This window comes from Hemicordylus capensis, chromosome 4 (assembly GCF_027244095.1).
Source record: "Hemicordylus capensis ecotype Gifberg chromosome 4, rHemCap1.1.pri, whole genome shotgun sequence".
Taxonomy (NCBI): Eukaryota; Metazoa; Chordata; class Lepidosauria; order Squamata; family Cordylidae; genus Hemicordylus; species Hemicordylus capensis.
This window is the reverse complement of record NC_069660.1, coordinates 143,627,192-143,644,271: the sequence shown is the minus strand read 5'-3', so window position 1 is coordinate 143,644,271 and position 17,080 is coordinate 143,627,192. Positions and strand designations below refer to the sequence as shown.

The window sequence follows — 17,080 nt, the reverse complement described above, 5'->3', positions numbered from 1 at the left end:
CGGTCCATGCAGGCAGCTGAAGAACATAAGAACAGCCCTGCTGGATCAGGCCCCCAAGGCCCATCTAGTCCAGCATCCTGTATCACACATTGGCCCACCAGATGCCACTGGAAGCCTACAGGCAGGAGTAGAGGGCATGCCCTCTCTCCTGCTGTTACTCCCCTGCAACTAGTATTCGGAGGCATCCTGCCTCTGAAGCTGGAGGTGGCCTATAGCCCTCCAACTAGTAGCTGTTGACAGACCTCTCCTCCATGAGATTATCCAAACCTCTCTTAAAGCCATCCAAATTATTAGCCCACACCACATCTTGTGGCAGAGAATTCCACAAGTTGATTATGTGTTGTGTGAAAAAATACTGAGTACTGAGAAGCTGAGACCTCCTGCGTGCAAAGCAGATTCTCTACCCCTGAGTGAGGGTCTTACTTCGCAACCAAGCAAGTTGAGGGTCCAAGCAAGTGAGGGTGTCACTTCGCAACCAAGCAAAGCAGATTCTCTGCCTCTGAGTGAGGGTCTCACTTCACACCCCTACCAATTTCTTAATTAACCTGCTTGCATTGCCCTCACAGTGTCTCTCGGGGCTGTACAGCTTTGGCTCTCCAGCTGTTGCTGGACTACAACTCCCATCATCCCCAACCTCAGTGGCCAGTAGTCAGGAATGATGGGAGCTGCAGTTCAGCATCTGCAGGAGGGCTGAACTTATGCAGCGGTATCCTCTGAGGGGAAAATGCAAAGGATGCTCCTGCACAGTGTTCCCTCTAACACAGGGTTTCTTAACCATGGGCCTTGCTTGGTCGCTTGCTTTTCTCGTCGACTTCTCTCTCTCTCTCCTCGAGCTTCGCTATTCTTCAAATCGCCTCTTTAACCAACGTTCTATCCGGGGACTTGTGATCTATTGCCACATATGCCCGCTAGAGGTAGAAGTTAGAGAAACAGTTTGCTGGACCAGGTCCTTGTGCGCCTCTGCTTCTCCCTTGCCGGGGCAGGAAGGGATGGTGCCTGGCGCGAGCACGACATCCGGGTTCTGGGAATGCTGTCGCTGGGGCCTGAGAGGCGGGCGGGGGTGAGAAGGCCGAGCCGCTCCATCCGGGTCTTTCTCCTGCGGGAGGGGAGTTGTCAGGCAGCCTTGGGAGGAGCGAGCGAGCAGTGAGGAACCCCGAGGAGAAGAGGAGGACCCCCACCCCCCCACGACTGCTGCCGCGAGCGTCCCCCACCCCCCAGCACACCGAAAGCCACCGAGGCTGTCGCTGGTCCTGGGCAAGTATGGCTCACTTTGGGGGGGAACGTCCGAGGGCCCGCTTCTCTCTTCGCCCCAAGGGACGAGAATACGTGGCCCGACCTCGTATAGGTGGGCGGCGGGGCGGGCGGGTGAGAGTGGTTCGTGTTCCTGTGCCCATCGAGGGCTGAAGGGGCGCCTTGGGCCTGGGAGTGGGAGGGAGCCTGCGAAGCGCCCTCTCCTTGTGCATACCTCGCAGCCAAGACACGGCGCCTTCCTTCCTCCCTCCCAAGACACGGCGCCTGCCTGCCACCCACCCTGATGCTGCCCAGACGGGGAAAGCGGCGGGGCGGAGCCTCCAGCCCGAGTGACGACGAGGAGGAGAGAGACGCGCGCGCGCGCCTCTTCCCGGCTTGCCCTCCACTACTTCCCGACTGGGAGGTTCTGGGGTCGGGAATCCCGTCCTCGCTCTGCTGGCAGATCTTTGTTTGTGTTTGCGGAGACTGGAGGAAGCCTCCAGGAGCTAATGGCTGCCGTTGCGTCTCAGTGTTCGTCGTATTTGGGACGTCTGTCATGTGGAGCTCCAGAAACGCTGGGCGTTGTGTCCGCTGGCTGGACATAAGCAGCGAATGGTGTTCTCCGTCCGGTTAATATGCATAACGTTCTCGTCTATTGGAGAACGGGATTATTTTGCTGATGGACAGGTGAACGTGCCCAGGTGAAGAATATGCATGGTGTCAGGGCAAAGTGTAAAATAACTTGTGACGTCAAGTTGTGCACTGTTCCCATGAAGACTTGGAGGGTGTGCACATTGACACGGCAGTATGCAAAATCCCCTGTTGATGCTGTTCATTTGTGCACAGTGTTGGGTTTTCATGCATATTCCCTGTTCAGTTTGCACTAACCGCAACTATCAGCAACCCAAAAGAGAGAGAAAGGATCAGGTGTCTCCAGTTTACAGGAATCTCCTTACTTGGCGGTGGGTTGGTGAGTCTTGTCATATCAGATGAGTGAATGCCATTGGCATCATACCCACTAATCATGTAGTTCACTTTAATCTTTGTTTAGAAGAGAATTGAAGTATTTGTGTTGCAGTAGAAAACAGCACACCAAATAAATGAACCATGAATGCCTAGTGTGGTGACCAGACTTCAAATATTCAGTCATAAATACCGGTAATTTGTAGAAATTCTGTTTTATGGATTGTATATGGCTGATCTATGACTGAATAATGTGTACACTTTTCTTTCAATTGGCAAAAAACAAAACAAAAACCCAAATACAAAAAGGGTGACTTTGGTGTCAAATTTCCTAATGTCATAGAACATCAGAATAAATGCAGCAATTTTCAGAATGACATGCTTTAAATATTCAAAAGGTGCCTTTACCTGCATATTTAGAAATTCATTTCATTAGGCTACGGAATAAAAGTTTTCAGGACTGAAAAAATATTTTTTATGTTCATCAAATTTTGTTAAGGCAATTGGGTTCTTAGGATTTTTCTACCCTGTCTCCCTGGAAACTGTCCATGGACAGTAATACAGAAACTGGTATAATTCACATACTTAACCTGGTTTTTTTATTTCTATTAATTTGTGTTAGTTTAAGTGCATTGATCATACCGTGCTGTTTGTTTTGTTTTGAAGCTACAAGCACAGGAAATTTACCTTATGAATGTTGAGTATTTCAGTGATCAGTCTATGTACTTTGAATACAATTTTTGTGCTGCATAATTATGTTCATGCAGATTAATATATACCCTGACTATAGAAGAGGAAAGGACCCAAATACTGTACTTATTTTTGAAAGGTTTTCTCTTTCAGGTGGTCTTGTAACATTTGAAAAGCAATGGAAGAAGCAACAAGCCAAATGCAGCCCTTGAATGAAAATCAGGTGCCAAACTCTGAAGGAGGATATGTATGGCAGGTCACTGACATGAATCGATTGCGCCGTTTCTTGTGTTTTGGTTCTGAAGGAGGTACTTACTACATCAAGGAACAAAAACTGGGCTTTGAGAATGCTGATGCTCTGCTGAGGCTTATTGAAGATGGCAAAGGCTGTGAAGTGGTACAGGAAATAAAGACATTCAGCCAAGAAGGCAGAGCAGCAAAACAGGAGCCCATATTGTTTGCGCTTGCTATTTGCTCACAGTGTTCTGATGCAAAAACAAAACAAGCAGCTTATAAGGCTGTCCCTGAAATCTGTCGCATACCAACCCATCTCTTCACTTTCATTCAGTTTAAAAAGGACCTGAAGGAGGGTATGAAATGTGGCATGTGGGGTCGTGCTCTGAGGAAAGCTGTTGCAGATTGGTACAATGGAAAGAATGGCATGGCTGTTGCCTTAGCAGTGACAAAATACAAGCAAAGAAATGGTTGGTCTCATAAGGATCTTCTCAGGTTATCCCATCTGAAGCCTGCAAATGAAGGTAACAACAACTGGGAACATATTGATATACAGGTGGACCTCACTGTTATAGTACTATTATTCGTGGTGCTCTGTATCCATGGTCCCAAAATAGGCACCCGTCCCCGACATAAGCAGAACACAAAGGGTTAAGTTCTACATATTTGGGGTGGCTAGAAATGGCTGCCATTTTGCCAGCAGGAGCCATTTTGTGGCTCATTTTAAAAACACACACACTCATTTCCCCCTGTGACTTTTCATGGATAAATGACCGATTTGGGACTTAAGGGGGACATTCCTGGAAGGTGGGAGACCCATGGAGCACATTAGGGCACTTCTTGTTGTTGCAAACCCCACCCCCACCCCACACTTCCCACTGCTGTAGTGCCCCGCTATCCATAGTTCCCCCACGGAATGGAACTTCTGTGGATAATGGGGTTCACCTGTGGTTATAAATTGCCTGCATGAAGTATATTGTGTCGGAAGCCTACATGACCGTTCTTCCACATGGTAACTAAACTTGTCTTCTTGAATTAGCTGATACCATCCCTTATTCACAACATCATTCATGATAATGTTATTCACTGCACTTGGTAGGTGGTGAATGGAGATTAGACTAATAAAGAGTAAGTCCACTGAGTTAGAAGGTATAGATAATTTATAATTCTCCAAACGGTGAATCCTTCTAACTAAACACAGAACTTAAAAGGTAACTTTTGGCTTTCTTGATGGTATGTCAGTAGTTGGTTATATTTGTTTTTCCATTTCTGACCATCTTGGATTTTGACCAAACAGGTTATTCTCTAATACTGTCCATTAAATCTTATAACTTTCTTTAATCCACTGTTTCATGTTTCCATGGGCAGATTTTACAGACATGGTTTCTTTGTCTGCAGTACACAATTTGGCAAAAATATGCTATTTGTGGTTGCTGAGTGGCCAGAAATGACCCAGAAATTACTTCCGGTGTCACTTCCAGCTACCATTTTGCAACATGGAGCCTGTTTGAGCCTCTTTCTGTTTTAAAAAAACCTGTGTGTGTGTGTGAGTGTGAGTGAAGATTTACCAAAAATTTGGCTGATTTGGGGTTTCGGGGGCATTTCTGGAGCCACAGAGAGCAAGGTACTGTTCACTTCTACTCTTATTTCTCTTCCCACTTTTTTTGTCCATGTAGGAACCTAACCCCTAGATTCCGATGAAGCTAAGGTTCCATTATTCATACTTGTGGTTTTCTGTGAAAACATAATTCCAGCGAATAATGAGGGCCAACTGTAGCTGAGTTGATTTATTTTTTATTTATTACAACTATATACCACCCCATCCAAATGGCTCTGAGTGGTGCACAACAGCAAAAATAAAACCCACGAATCAGTTCTTTAAAAACAATCATTACAAAACAATTTAAAAACAGTATAAAACCATTAACAATTCAAAACCCTGGCAGGCCAGGCCAAACAGATAGGTTTTAAGTAGGGATGTTCACTGAACCGTGGAGCTGCGGTCCTGCACTGGGGTGGGGCTTCCTTTAAGGGCGGAGGGAGGGTGTACTTACCCCTCCCGCCGCTTTTCCTCCACCGGCGCATGTATTTTAGTAAGCATTTGGTCCCTCGGTCTTCAGCAAAAGGCTTCAGAAAGCATGACGCGGAGAAGTGACACGTGCGCGCGACATGCGCACACACAAAAGGCTTTCTGAAGCCTTTTGCTGACAACCGGGGGAAGGGGCAGCAGGGATGTACCCTGCTGCCCCAAATGCTTACTAAAATAAGCGCGTGGGCGGGGGGAAAGTGTTGGGAGGGGTAAGTGCACCCTCCCCCCACCCTTAAAGAAACCCCCACCCTGGCGTCAAACCGCCAAATTGCCCCACGTCCGGACTGGTCTGGAGGCCTTTACAATGGCCTCTGGACCAGTCTGTGCACATCACTAGTTTTAAGGGCTCTCCTGAAGGCCAGTAATGAACTCAAACTACGGATTTCTTCCGGGAGTGCATTCCACAGCCCAGGAGCAGCTACAGAGTAAGTCCGCCTCTGAATTGCCACCAGACGTACCGGTGGTAACTGGAGACAGACCTCAGATTACCTTAATGTATTAAGATGCTCTACCTCTGAGCTATCCCCCATCCCCAAAGGTGGCACACACGATCTGCTTAGCTGCAGCAAGGTGTTGTGTGCACTTAGACAGTGTTTGGGAACCTATTCCTGGTCAGTTCTTTGACATCTTGTTTCCAGTCTGTCAGTTACTACTTCACCTGCTGCCTCTTACTCCCAGCTGAACTCTTCCCTCCTGCTGCCCAGGTTCTGAAACCCACCGAGCTCTTTCCATCAATCATAACCAGCCAGCTCCCTAGAGACCATATCTAGGATCTTAACACTTGGCAACCTGCTCACCTTCCCACTAAAACTCCAAACTGAGCAATATGCCATTCTTAACCAAACCCTTTCCGTGTGAGTCAGTTCTTTACAGCATCTATAAAGCTGGAGGGTGGCTGTTGCTCTTTGTCATTTAGATATTTTAAAAAATGAACATACTTCTGGAAGTTGCACTGGTATTTAAATACTGGTGTGTGTGTGTTGAACAGACCAGTTTCACACTAAGATGAAAGTGTGTTCCAGAGAATTTACCCATGATCTTAAAGCAGTTTTGAGGTATTACTTTCATGTGGAATTTTTAATAGAATTCAGAATGTTGCATTTAAAACTGCTTGTCTTCATTATTTGTCATTATTATAGCTATTCCATTCTTAAATAGCTCTTAAATAGCCGTATCATTATAAATTAATGATTTTTAATTTCTAGCTACTTTAATCATAGAACCAAGTGAGATTGGTGATGGTCTTGACAATTTTTTTACAAGCAATAAGTGTGCATTAATTGTGCTGAAGTAAATGTGCAAATTCTGATAAAAACTGATTGGGTTTTCCCTACTGAGACAGGTGTAATTAGTTCAGTGATATTGGTAGCAAAATAAGAATAAAACTAACTCAAAACGGAGTAACTAGTGTCAGCTTTATTAAAGTGTGTATTTCTTTCTCTCTCTCCCCCTGTGGTTTTTGCTTTTACCGTGCAATTCTTTTTCCTTGGAAGTCAGTTCCATTTAATCCAATGGGTCTTGCTTCCAAGTAAGTATGCATAGGATTGCCATCTTACTGTATCAGAACATCAAAGTCAAAAGCTGACATCTAGATTAATGCTCCATGCACACTACAAAGCAGGGACAATTTTAATCTCTCCCTCTCTCCTTTCCTCTGAAGCCCATTGGGCATCCTTAGACTATGTCTCTGAGGGTCATGTGTGATTTTTATTAACGATCTAACAACTTGGATGCTTGGGAAGAAGTTCCCTAACACAGATGCCGCTGTAGGAAAAGCTATTTACAGGATAACCTCATTGAAGATAGTACCCTGTATTCAATCTTAAGAGATTTGTGTAGGAAACACTTGCACATGTACATGGAGGAGAGGGGAGATCTTTTATGTTTCCCTTCTGCCCACCTGAAAATATGTTCCTGAGGGTTATGGGAATGGGGAATTGCCAAAAATTATCCCTCATTGCTTGCGGGGAGTGTTCTTTGCTTTCATCTCTTAGTTTGGATTTAGGCCAGTGTTTGCATCCTGAGCAACATTGTTTCTGCTGTTTTTAATTCACTGGAACATGGTAGTGTATGAAGGTGCTCTTTAAAGTGTCCCACATTAAAGTCATCTAGAACAGATGTTACATGAGTTTTCCCTACTGAGAAAACTACTATGCCCTACTATGCTGCAAATAGCGCTGGATTTTGGACCAGTTTACATTTCCAAACTGTTTTCACAAGAATTGTGTGCAATGCATTGTAGCAATACACTGTCTTGTCATGCAAGACAGTGATCAGATCCTTGGTTTCGAGAAAGTGGTGCTGCTGAAGCCTTCTTGGCTAGGACTCTTGCCCAAACATCCAGAAGTCATGCTGGCTCCAGTAATACTCCCAAGTCGCAAGCCTATTCCTTAGTAGAAAGAATAGAGTAGATTGTCCCTGTCTGTAATAGTCATATTTCCCCATATTCAAAACAACAGGCATACCCACCATCAGCATTTTCAATTTTTTTTGTCTAAATTGAGCCTAATTTTATTCATTCAGCCCATTACTGATTTCACATAGTTGTTCATGGATGTCTTTGATCTGATACAAAAGGTAATAGAGCTGGATGTCCATAGCACAGTACTGATACCATTCTACAGTTCCCCAGAACAGCCTACCCATTGGTTTTATTGAGGAGGAGCAGTACTCTCCTGACACTACCTTTTCGAAGCTTCCTGCAAAGCAATATCAGAATTGCTGAAACCAGTGCTGCTAATTCCAGCAACGCACAGGAGCTACAAAATTGTTATGGTTGGTGGTATTGAACTGCTCAGGAGAAGCAACAAGGTTATGCTCTCCTACTCTCTCTCCTAGTAACCTTGGCAGAGGTCTGACTGAAATGGATCTAGTTAATCTATTTTATTCAAAAGCACATGGAGTTGATACACTATACACTTGTTCATCTTGGCCAGGAACAGCAGGTTTGAAACTATAGGTTTGAAACTTGTTTATAGTTCTCCAACACAAGGTGGTAAAGAGAGAACTTCTTTAGCAACAACGTTAGTTTTCTCTTTGGAGTAAATGGCATCACTCCTTGCAAAGATGTAGCTTTCTTGCCTTTGAATGCCTCTTACATATAGGTAACTTTGAAGTGTTCTAAAATGGTGTCTTCATGAGACTGAGTTCAGTATTGTTGGCATAATACAGTAGATTCCTCTGGCTGGCATGTGGCAAAAGTAGGGCTGTGTTCCTAAACATAGCCTGGCAGCTTTGCCAGTACTTAAAATCTCATTTGCCAGTATTTAAAATCTCATGCAAAATGCTGAAGAATTTAAAGTATTGGTCAACATATTTCAACCAACAATTGGTTGTTCCAATTGCTCTTCATTTTATTATTATTATTATTACATTTATATCCCGCTCTTCCTCCAAGGAGCCCAGTGCCGTGTACGGCGTACTTGAGTTTCTCTTTCACAACAACCCTGTGAAGCAGGTTAGGCTGAGAAAGAAGTGACTGGCCCAGAGTCACCCAGCTAGTTTTATGGCTGAATGGGGATTTGAACTTGGGTCTCCCCGGTCCTAGTCCAGCACTCTTACCACTACACCACGCTGGCTCTCTCTCTTTGCTATTTCTAGAGTGGAATTTAGTATTTCCCCCCTTTGCATTTTACAAAACCGAGTACTGTAAAAACCAAGCTTGTTTCTTACATTGTGAGAAGTAATTAAAAGGCAAAAGCATATCAACTACATTTCTGATAATCTAGAAAAACTCCAGAGGTGCAGGATGAGAACCCTCATGACTTTTTTCCTGCTAGTTACATGCCTCTCTTTTCAGTGGAGGTATTATACGATTTTGTGCCACCATTACCAACCCTCTGACTTTCCCAATGCTTTTGGCATCTTCTGATGTTGTAAATAGTGAAAGTCATGGAGTGTCACACCAGGCCAAAAAGGATCCTAATGTTTCTGTCCTGCAATCTTGGTGATACAGGATAAAAGAAACATAATTTGTGAAGAGATATTTGTATACACATATATTTAATGCATAGTAAAATTATCAGTCTTGCGCTTTTCAATGTCTCTCATTACAGATGAAATCAAGGCAAAATTGACTTAGCAATTGTCAGATTTCTAAGTTTCAAATGGAATTCATATTGTTTGTTTCAAGATAAATATATTTTATAACCTAAAGCAATTGTGTTGGGCTCTGGTTAAAGTTATTTGTTGTGATAACTGGCAAAAGGTTTTGGGGAACATGCCTCTTTTTTGAAGCATCCTGTTAACAAGGTGTTCTGCAAGGATTACTGAATTGGATTCCCTCCCCCCTCTTTCAACAGGCCTTGCTGTGGTCACAAAGTATTTAATGAAAGGTTGGAAGGAAGTGCAAGAAGCATATAAAGACAATACATTTTCTACTGAGACTGAAAAACTATTAAAATATTTAGAGGCAGTAGAGAGGGTGAAGCATACAAAGGATGAAGTAGAAGTGATTCATTTGATAGAAGAGTATAGTTTAGTTCGGGAACACCTTCTGACAAGTCATTTGAAATCAAAAGAGGTGAGTAAACTATATAAGCATTAATATTTTGCATCATTGCATCAGCTTGTCTCACTTGTTCTGTGTACTTGGCTAGTAGTTATGTGTAGTTAACTTGTTGATGGAAAATTGTCTGATCGTTGAATTGCTATATATCAATCTTCAGGTTAAAGACCATGTTTTTCTCTTCCTTTTATCCCATTCTTTACAAGGTGTGGAAAGCTTTGCTGCAGGAGATGCCCTTAACAGCAATGTTGAGGAATCTAGGAAAGATGACAGCAAATTCTGTTCTAGAACCAGGAAGCCCAGAAGTAACAATAGTTTGTGAAAGACTAAGAAATGAAAAACTTCTTAAAAAGGTATAATTTTTCTGTGTGTTGTTCTAATGTCTTCTGTCTATGATGGTTCTTAAATTGTTTCACTAATAGAAAATCAGTGTTGAAGGTGCTTCTGCATTTATTTTGTACTTGAGTATTTCTGAATTGGAAAGCTTGATTATTTGAATGAATGAATAGCTTTATTACGATCATTGATCAGTTACACACACACACACACACACACACACACGATACTGCATTCAGATAAGAATTAAATCATACAGAATACACCAACATAGAAGCCTCATGTAGCAGCATCTAAAAAGAAGGGCTAGAAATTAGCTGTTGATGGATCTTAAAAGAAGCTGCACAAAATTGTAGGTGAAAGAAGGTTTCAAGAAGGAGTATGGCATACAATTCAGCAGTCCGGTCGGGAAAGCATGATAGCAAGGGAGAAATAAGACTGCACTGGCTATCATTATAAAAAGGACAAAACATCAGCACATGGTGGACAGATTCAACCTCACTTGAGCCATGGGCAAAACCAACTTGCCAGAGAGATTTTCAAAAAGCTTCCAGATAAAACTGCTTACAGTAAGGCATCATACCTTGCTCTGAAGAATACCCTGTAATGGCTTGGTAAAGAAAGGGACAATAGCTAGCTAGCAGGTTAAAGTCACCCTCTTATGGTCTCCAAGATGGAGCTTAAATTGTTCTGATGTTCAGTGTCCAAGTCCCTCTGTTTGAGAATTGCCTTGGCTTGACTGTAATCTAGGAATGACAAATGTTCAGTAGAAAGGCCAAGTGATGACAGTTTACCCATCAGTGCTTGTGTCCAGATGGATTGAAACCTATTGGCCTGTTTCCAGCCTCAGTGCTGCATTGGAGATACATTGAGGGGCCCTGAATACTCTAATAAACTTAGATTGGATGATCTCCAGTGGCCTATAATTAGGGTAGGTGCGCAATTGTACACCATACAAAAGTTGGGCCAATGATTTAGCAGCAAATAACTTTAATGCTGCAGGGATAACCTCTCTATCTTTGGAGCTAAATAATCTTAACTAGCCAACCCCACACAGAGCATCTGTGTTGCGCTTTGTGGCCGGCTGTTTCCCTCTCCCTCTTCCCCCGGTCTCTCCTCTCTTCCCCTTCCCTCCGTCCCTGCTCTCTCCAGCCCTCTTCCCCTCCCATTCCTCCCCCCCTTCCTCCTCCCACACAGAGCCACGGCGGGCAGCCAAGACAGGCCCCGCCACCGCCGTTTTTTCTCCCGCCTCCGCCTGTCTCTCTCCCCACCCACCTGCCACCTCCGCCTGTCTCTCTCCCCGCCCGCCGCCTCTGCCTGTCTCTCTCCCCTTCAGTCCTCACTTCGGAACTCTTGCAGCATGTCTCGAGAGTTCCGCCGCCAAATCCTGGGCACGCATGTCCAAAGAGAATTAAATATATAGATGTTGCTGAAGTGCTTCTTTGTGCCTGTTGGGCAACATAGTCCACGTAGGCCTTCCATGACCCAGTGGCTTGAAAAACCACACCCAGATATTTAAAACTGTTGACCTGCTTTATACAATGACCATATCTTAAGCCTCTTGCCAAAGACCATTGCTTTGGATTTCTGGAAGTTAATTACCAAGTTTGCAGTAAGTTGTAAAGAGCCTAAGTGCTCTCCTAAGGCCCATTGGAGTTCGTGAGATGATAGCAGCAGCATCAGCATACAGCAGGATTGAGATAGCTGCTCCTGCAATAGCTGGGAGATGTAGCACTGGATGAGAGAGATTATTAGCTAGGGTATTTATGTAAAGATTGAACAGGGAGGGTGCCAAAATGCACCCTTGTTTAACTCCTTTACTAGTAGTTATTAAACATGAAAGTGAGCCTCAAGGGCTACACTTACTGGTGTTAATGTAGAGCTTCTGAATAAAAGAGTAAATACCTATCAATATTAGTGTCTCTGAGTTTTCCCCAGAGGCTTATCCTTGAGATTGAATCAAAGGCTGCTTTGAAATCTACAAAGGTCTCATATAAGGAGGACTTGGGATTGTTGCTATATTTCTCAGTCAGAGAGTGTAATACCAGGGCATGGTCCATGGTTGACTGCCCTGTTCTAAAACTAGCCTGTTCATCACCCAAAATACTTTCATTCTTTACCCAGTCTTGCAACTTCCAATCTAAATGCCTTGCGTAAAGCTTGCAGCGGGTTTAGATATGGTAGGGAGAAAATATTCTTTGCACTTCATGGTACTCACTTCTAGGCTTTTTTGGAACTGAGAAATGTTTATAGATAAGGCTAGATAGTGCTTCCTTGTCAATTGACCTTGTTTAGCCCCAGTGCAGCTTTCCTCTAGTGGCTATTGCTAGGGTCTCCCTTATGTTACTTCTTGGACTGTGAGCCCTTTGGGGACAAGGAAGTACCTTCTTCTTCTTCTTCTTCTTCTTCTTCTTCTTCTTCTTCGTAAACTGTGTTGAGAACTTTGTTGAAAAGTGGTATATGAATAGTAGTAGTGGAGGAAATTATAATTAAAGAAAGAACCTGGGTCACATTTAATTTCACATTATCAAACTGGTTTTGCTTATTTTTGAGGATGCATCTTTATATTCTTTTCCAGGCTCGAATACATCCATTTCACATTTTGGTTGCATTGGAAACTTACAAAGGAGAACGTGGCTGTCGGGGAAAACTTCGCTGGCAACCTGACAAGGATATTTTGGAAGCTCTTGATGCTTCATTTTACAAAACTTTCAAGGTAGCTGTTGGATATTATTGATGCAGGAGCTTTCCCTTGTTCAACACTATGTCTGTTATAGTTGTCATATTTTTAGTATAGCTTTTTGGATAGGTATTCTGTATTGAGGGGTATGTGGAATGTTTGTAAGAGGCAGGATGGTCATAGTTCTTTGGAACATTTATATGATCCAGAGTCACAGGATGTACATCTCCTGGGACTTCCCTTACTTCTCAACCCCTGATTTTTCCTTATCTATGATCTGGACAGACAGCTGCTAGTTTTGTCTCCTTTGAGTACCCAGAATGTTGGGGGCAATATGCTAAATCATTGTAAACCGCTTAGAGAGCGCTGGCTATAAAGCGGTATATAAATGTAAGTGCTATTGCTATTGCTATTTATCATGAATGAGAAAGGAGGCGGAAAATGGTGCATTGTGTGGGGGCGGGGCGGAATTCCCAAAGGTGCAGGTGAATGTTATTTAAATTGCTTCTGAATAAGAGCATCTCACACTTGAAACACTGTCAGGCAATAGTGAATAACTTAATTTATGAAAATTATCAGCACCTTTGGGAATCCCCCTCCCCATTTCTTATTCATTTTTTAACCCAGTTTAAGACCCCAGGAGACCCACTCTTGAGATATACCTCTTCAGCTACCACTTTCTGCTGAGTTCTGGGAGGCTTACTATTTGGTTGAGGGAGATGGGTTGGAAAGAAGAACATCTATAACCCTAAGGTTTATCTGTACTGTATTGGTTGGTTACTTCTGATTCTGCAAATTAGCAATTCCCTTGACTGATATTATTGGTTCAAATGGGCCCCATGTTACAAAAGCAGCAATCATAATAAGTGGGCCTCTTGATATGTTTCCTACTCTTCTTTTCTTCTAGGCAGTAGACCCAACAGAGAAGCGTTTCCTGCTTGCAGTTGACATCAGCAGCTCTATGTTGCAAAAAGTTTTGGGTAGCGTTCTGAATGCTAGTACAGTTGCTGCAGCAATGTGTATGGTACGATATATATCTTCTTGTACCCTTGCCAAGATTTGAATGCAGGAGGTGGTTTTGTCTTCTTTCTCAAACCTGAACACGTCCTTTGTCTACTGTGTCGGTTGAGTCACACGTAAAAATTTGGGCAGCTGGGGAGTCAGGGAGGCACTTGTGTCACCATAGAGAATCATGCTTTTAAAAATATGGATTTAAAAGATAGAAGTAGATTTGTAAAACATACAAATCTTTAAAGAAAAGCTACAATAGAGTTCTCCTGGAGAAACCCACTAATAAAGTCTATGCTTTTTGCAGGGGGGCGGGGGAATTGTTTTCCTCTCCCCATTCCAGTCCTGCCACTCTTTTGTAGCTTCTTCTGCCCTCTACCTCTCGCACACACACCCAGTAATGTTTCTGTTCCCAAAGTTCTAACTGGGGGGATGTGCCTTTTGGAGTGTGTCATTTTATCTCTTGCTAGAGCAACTTCTTTGGCCAAGACAGTGTCAGCCTGAATCTAGGGATATGCACGGAACTGGTCTGTGCACTCCCCGAAGGGCAGGATGGTTGCTTTAAATGACAGGGAAGGTGCTGCCGGCAGTCTGCAGAAAAGTGGCTGTGCTGGGCTGCAATGTTTCTGCTTGTAGCCCCAGCAGTGTTGCCACGCTCATGGCCAGGATGCACATCACATGGCGATGGCGTTTCTGGAGAATGCAGGCGGGGAGCGGTGGCAGGTGGGGGCTGAGAGGTAGGCAGCAGAAGGGACTGAGCTGGGGTTGCAAGAGAAGAATGAGGAGGAGATTTTATAGCATTTGGGACTCTACCCACCCTCTGAAAAAAAAAAAAAGGGCAACTGTATTAAGACCTCACTTTCTCCCTTGACTCTTTCACCAGGTTGTTGCACGCACTGAAAAAGATTCCCATATTGTTGCCTTTTCCCATGAAATAGTCCCATGTCCAGTGACTGCAGACATGACATTACCGCAAGTGTTACAGAAAATGTCTGAGGTATGTAAAGCTTTTATGTTGTTTTTTTAATTTTATTTGTGAAAACACAGCTAAATTGCTAAAAGAAAGTCTGCTTTCATATCTATCTCATTTCAGTTTTTATATCTGTTTGTCTCATTTCAGACAAATCTTTTCTAAACAAGCAATCTTCATGTATTCATTTCACTTCTAGAGGATGCTTTTACTTTTTAATTAGGCTTTTAACATAACTAGTATATAGTCACAAATTATGATTGGAACAATGTAAATACAACTTCTACTCTAACCCACCAAAATATATGAAGCAATCTACAGATTTAAAAACATGATCACAAAACAGGGGCAGCTGTTTTGAGATTAGTATTAAAGTATAGAACTATTATATTAAATATTAAAATTATTATTAAATAATTTAATTATTAAAATATAGTTCTAGTATTAAAAATATATTACTAAAATATATTAAAAGTATTAAAATATAGTATTAAAAGATACAACTAAAATGTATTGTTGCTATTAACCACCATTCTGTGTACATGGCATTTTACTGAGTTACATTGCAAAAACAAGAACAAAAAACCTCAGACCTAAATACAAATACCATGACTCTTCCTTGAAGAAATGAGTCTACAGCCAATGTAGGGATTTGAGGAGAGCATTTCATGTCAATGCCATGAGAGTACTGAAGGATTTCAGTGATGGAGTTTTAGACACAAGTGGGAGGACTGTGAGAAAGAAAGGCTAAAGTGGTGGTAGTCATGAACCAAAACATTTGATAAGGGAATGTAAAGGACATAGTGAATTTTATCAGGAAAAAGCATGTGATCAATCTTTTTCCTTTTATGCTAAACCGGTCCACCAAAGGCGAGACCAAATAAGATCTTGCATTGCTTTCTAAAGAGATTCTAATTTGGAGTGACAGGGCATCTTGCAGTTTGTGGCAGCTCTCTAGAGCTCAGTCTCTGCCCTTCTTAGTTCGTGCTTCATATTAGAATGGGTCATTTGGAGAGGGGCCAAAACGCTCCTTGAAACCAAAATGTTTAGGCCTGGGGCGAGGGGTTCCTTTAAGAGGAGGCGGGCAGGTCCTACCTGCCCATCCTCCAAGCCCCCACTGGCCTGCTGCGGCACTGTTTCAATGGAAATACTTCCGTGCAAGTGGCAGCTTGTGCCACTTGCCCCTCTAAAATGCCATGCTGCAGCGATGGGATGTGTCCTTGGCATCCCTTACACAGAGATGCCATTTATGTGCATACTCCATGCAACTTTTTAGATGGATAACAGGCACAAGCTTCCGCTTGCACGGAAGTATTTCCGTTGAGACAATGCTGTGGTGAGCCAGTGGGGGCTTGGAGGACGGGCAGTTAGGACCTGCCCGTCTCTCTTAAGGGAAACCCTCGCTGCCCGTGGATGTGCAGTGAAGCAATTCGCTGCACATCCTTAATGTGTAAGTAGTTTGCTAGAGAGAGGCTTGGTTCAGATGTTCCACAGTACCATGATTTAATCCTGGTTCTTATGCCATTTGTGAGGCTTGAATTTGCATGCTCCAGCCCTCCCTTTTATGTTCAGGTGGAGAAATATTTAAACTTCCAGTCCTGGTTGACATGCTGTAACCTCTGAATTCAGTTCAACCAGAGTTTACCAAAAAAACACACACCAGGCTATGGGACTGGATTCAGATGTCAAAGCAAGGTCCAGTTTCTTCTAAGCTAGGATAGGACTTTAAAGCTTCCTTCACTTGTTTGTGAAGGGCAGCGGGGAGCATGTGAGTCCGAGGAATATCTCACAGAACCAGAATTAAACTATTGTTCGTTGTGATGTCTGAACAGGGCCAGAATGTGAAAGAAGATTATGAGTTTGGTTGTATGTAGGTGGACATTAATTTTCCCATGGGTGTCTCTTGTGTTAGAACTATGTGCATATAACACAACATAATCTATTCAGCTATAATCATAGCTGAAAATTTGAATAATGCACACTTCATGGTTCCAACACAAAATGTCTAGTGTTCTGCTCTTAATCATAGTTTATTTATCCTAGATTCCAATGGGTGCCACTGATTGTTCGCTTCCAATGCTATGGGCTCAAAAAACAGGTGTAGCTGCCGATGTCTTTATTGTATTTACGGATAATGAGACTTTTGCTGGAGAAATTCATCCTGCCACAGCCTTAAGGAAATATAGGGAGGTAAATGTCTTTTGTATATTGGTGTAAAGTTAGTTCTGTAGAAAATGACTACATTTTGAAATGCATACTCTTTTATTTTTATTAGTTCTTCGACGTGTTCTCTTGTCTTCTGCACATATGGGCTATGCGCCTGCACAGAGACCTCATTGGAATCTAACAAGCTCGATTTCTCTTGCTTTGGGT

The 17,080-nt window shown here is 43.0% G+C and overlaps 1 protein-coding gene across 4 annotated transcripts in view; it reads left to right on the top strand.

Moving 5' to 3' along the window:
* The window catches only part of RO60 (Ro60, Y RNA binding protein), a 35,044-nt gene that overhangs the window by 754 nt on the left and 17,210 nt on the right, over nucleotides 1-17,080 (top strand). The window contains exons 1-8 of one of the 4 annotated variants that reach the window (XM_053244045.1): nucleotides 1,080-1,254; nucleotides 3,037-3,641; nucleotides 9,508-9,728; nucleotides 9,920-10,066; nucleotides 12,628-12,765; nucleotides 13,637-13,753; nucleotides 14,621-14,734; nucleotides 16,751-16,897. In XM_053244045.1, coding sequence (XP_053100020.1) covers nucleotides 3,062-3,641; nucleotides 9,508-9,728; nucleotides 9,920-10,066; nucleotides 12,628-12,765; nucleotides 13,637-13,753; nucleotides 14,621-14,734; nucleotides 16,751-16,897 — 1,464 coding nt within the window. In that variant the 5' untranslated portion in view covers nucleotides 1,080-1,254; nucleotides 3,037-3,061. Of the gene's footprint in view, nucleotides 1-1,079; nucleotides 1,255-1,607; nucleotides 1,932-3,036; nucleotides 3,642-9,507; nucleotides 9,729-9,919; nucleotides 10,067-12,627; nucleotides 12,766-13,636; nucleotides 13,754-14,620; nucleotides 14,735-16,750; nucleotides 16,898-17,080 lie in introns of those variants that run through there. The other 3 variants (XM_053244048.1, XM_053244046.1, XM_053244047.1) reach the window with 3 other exon arrangements.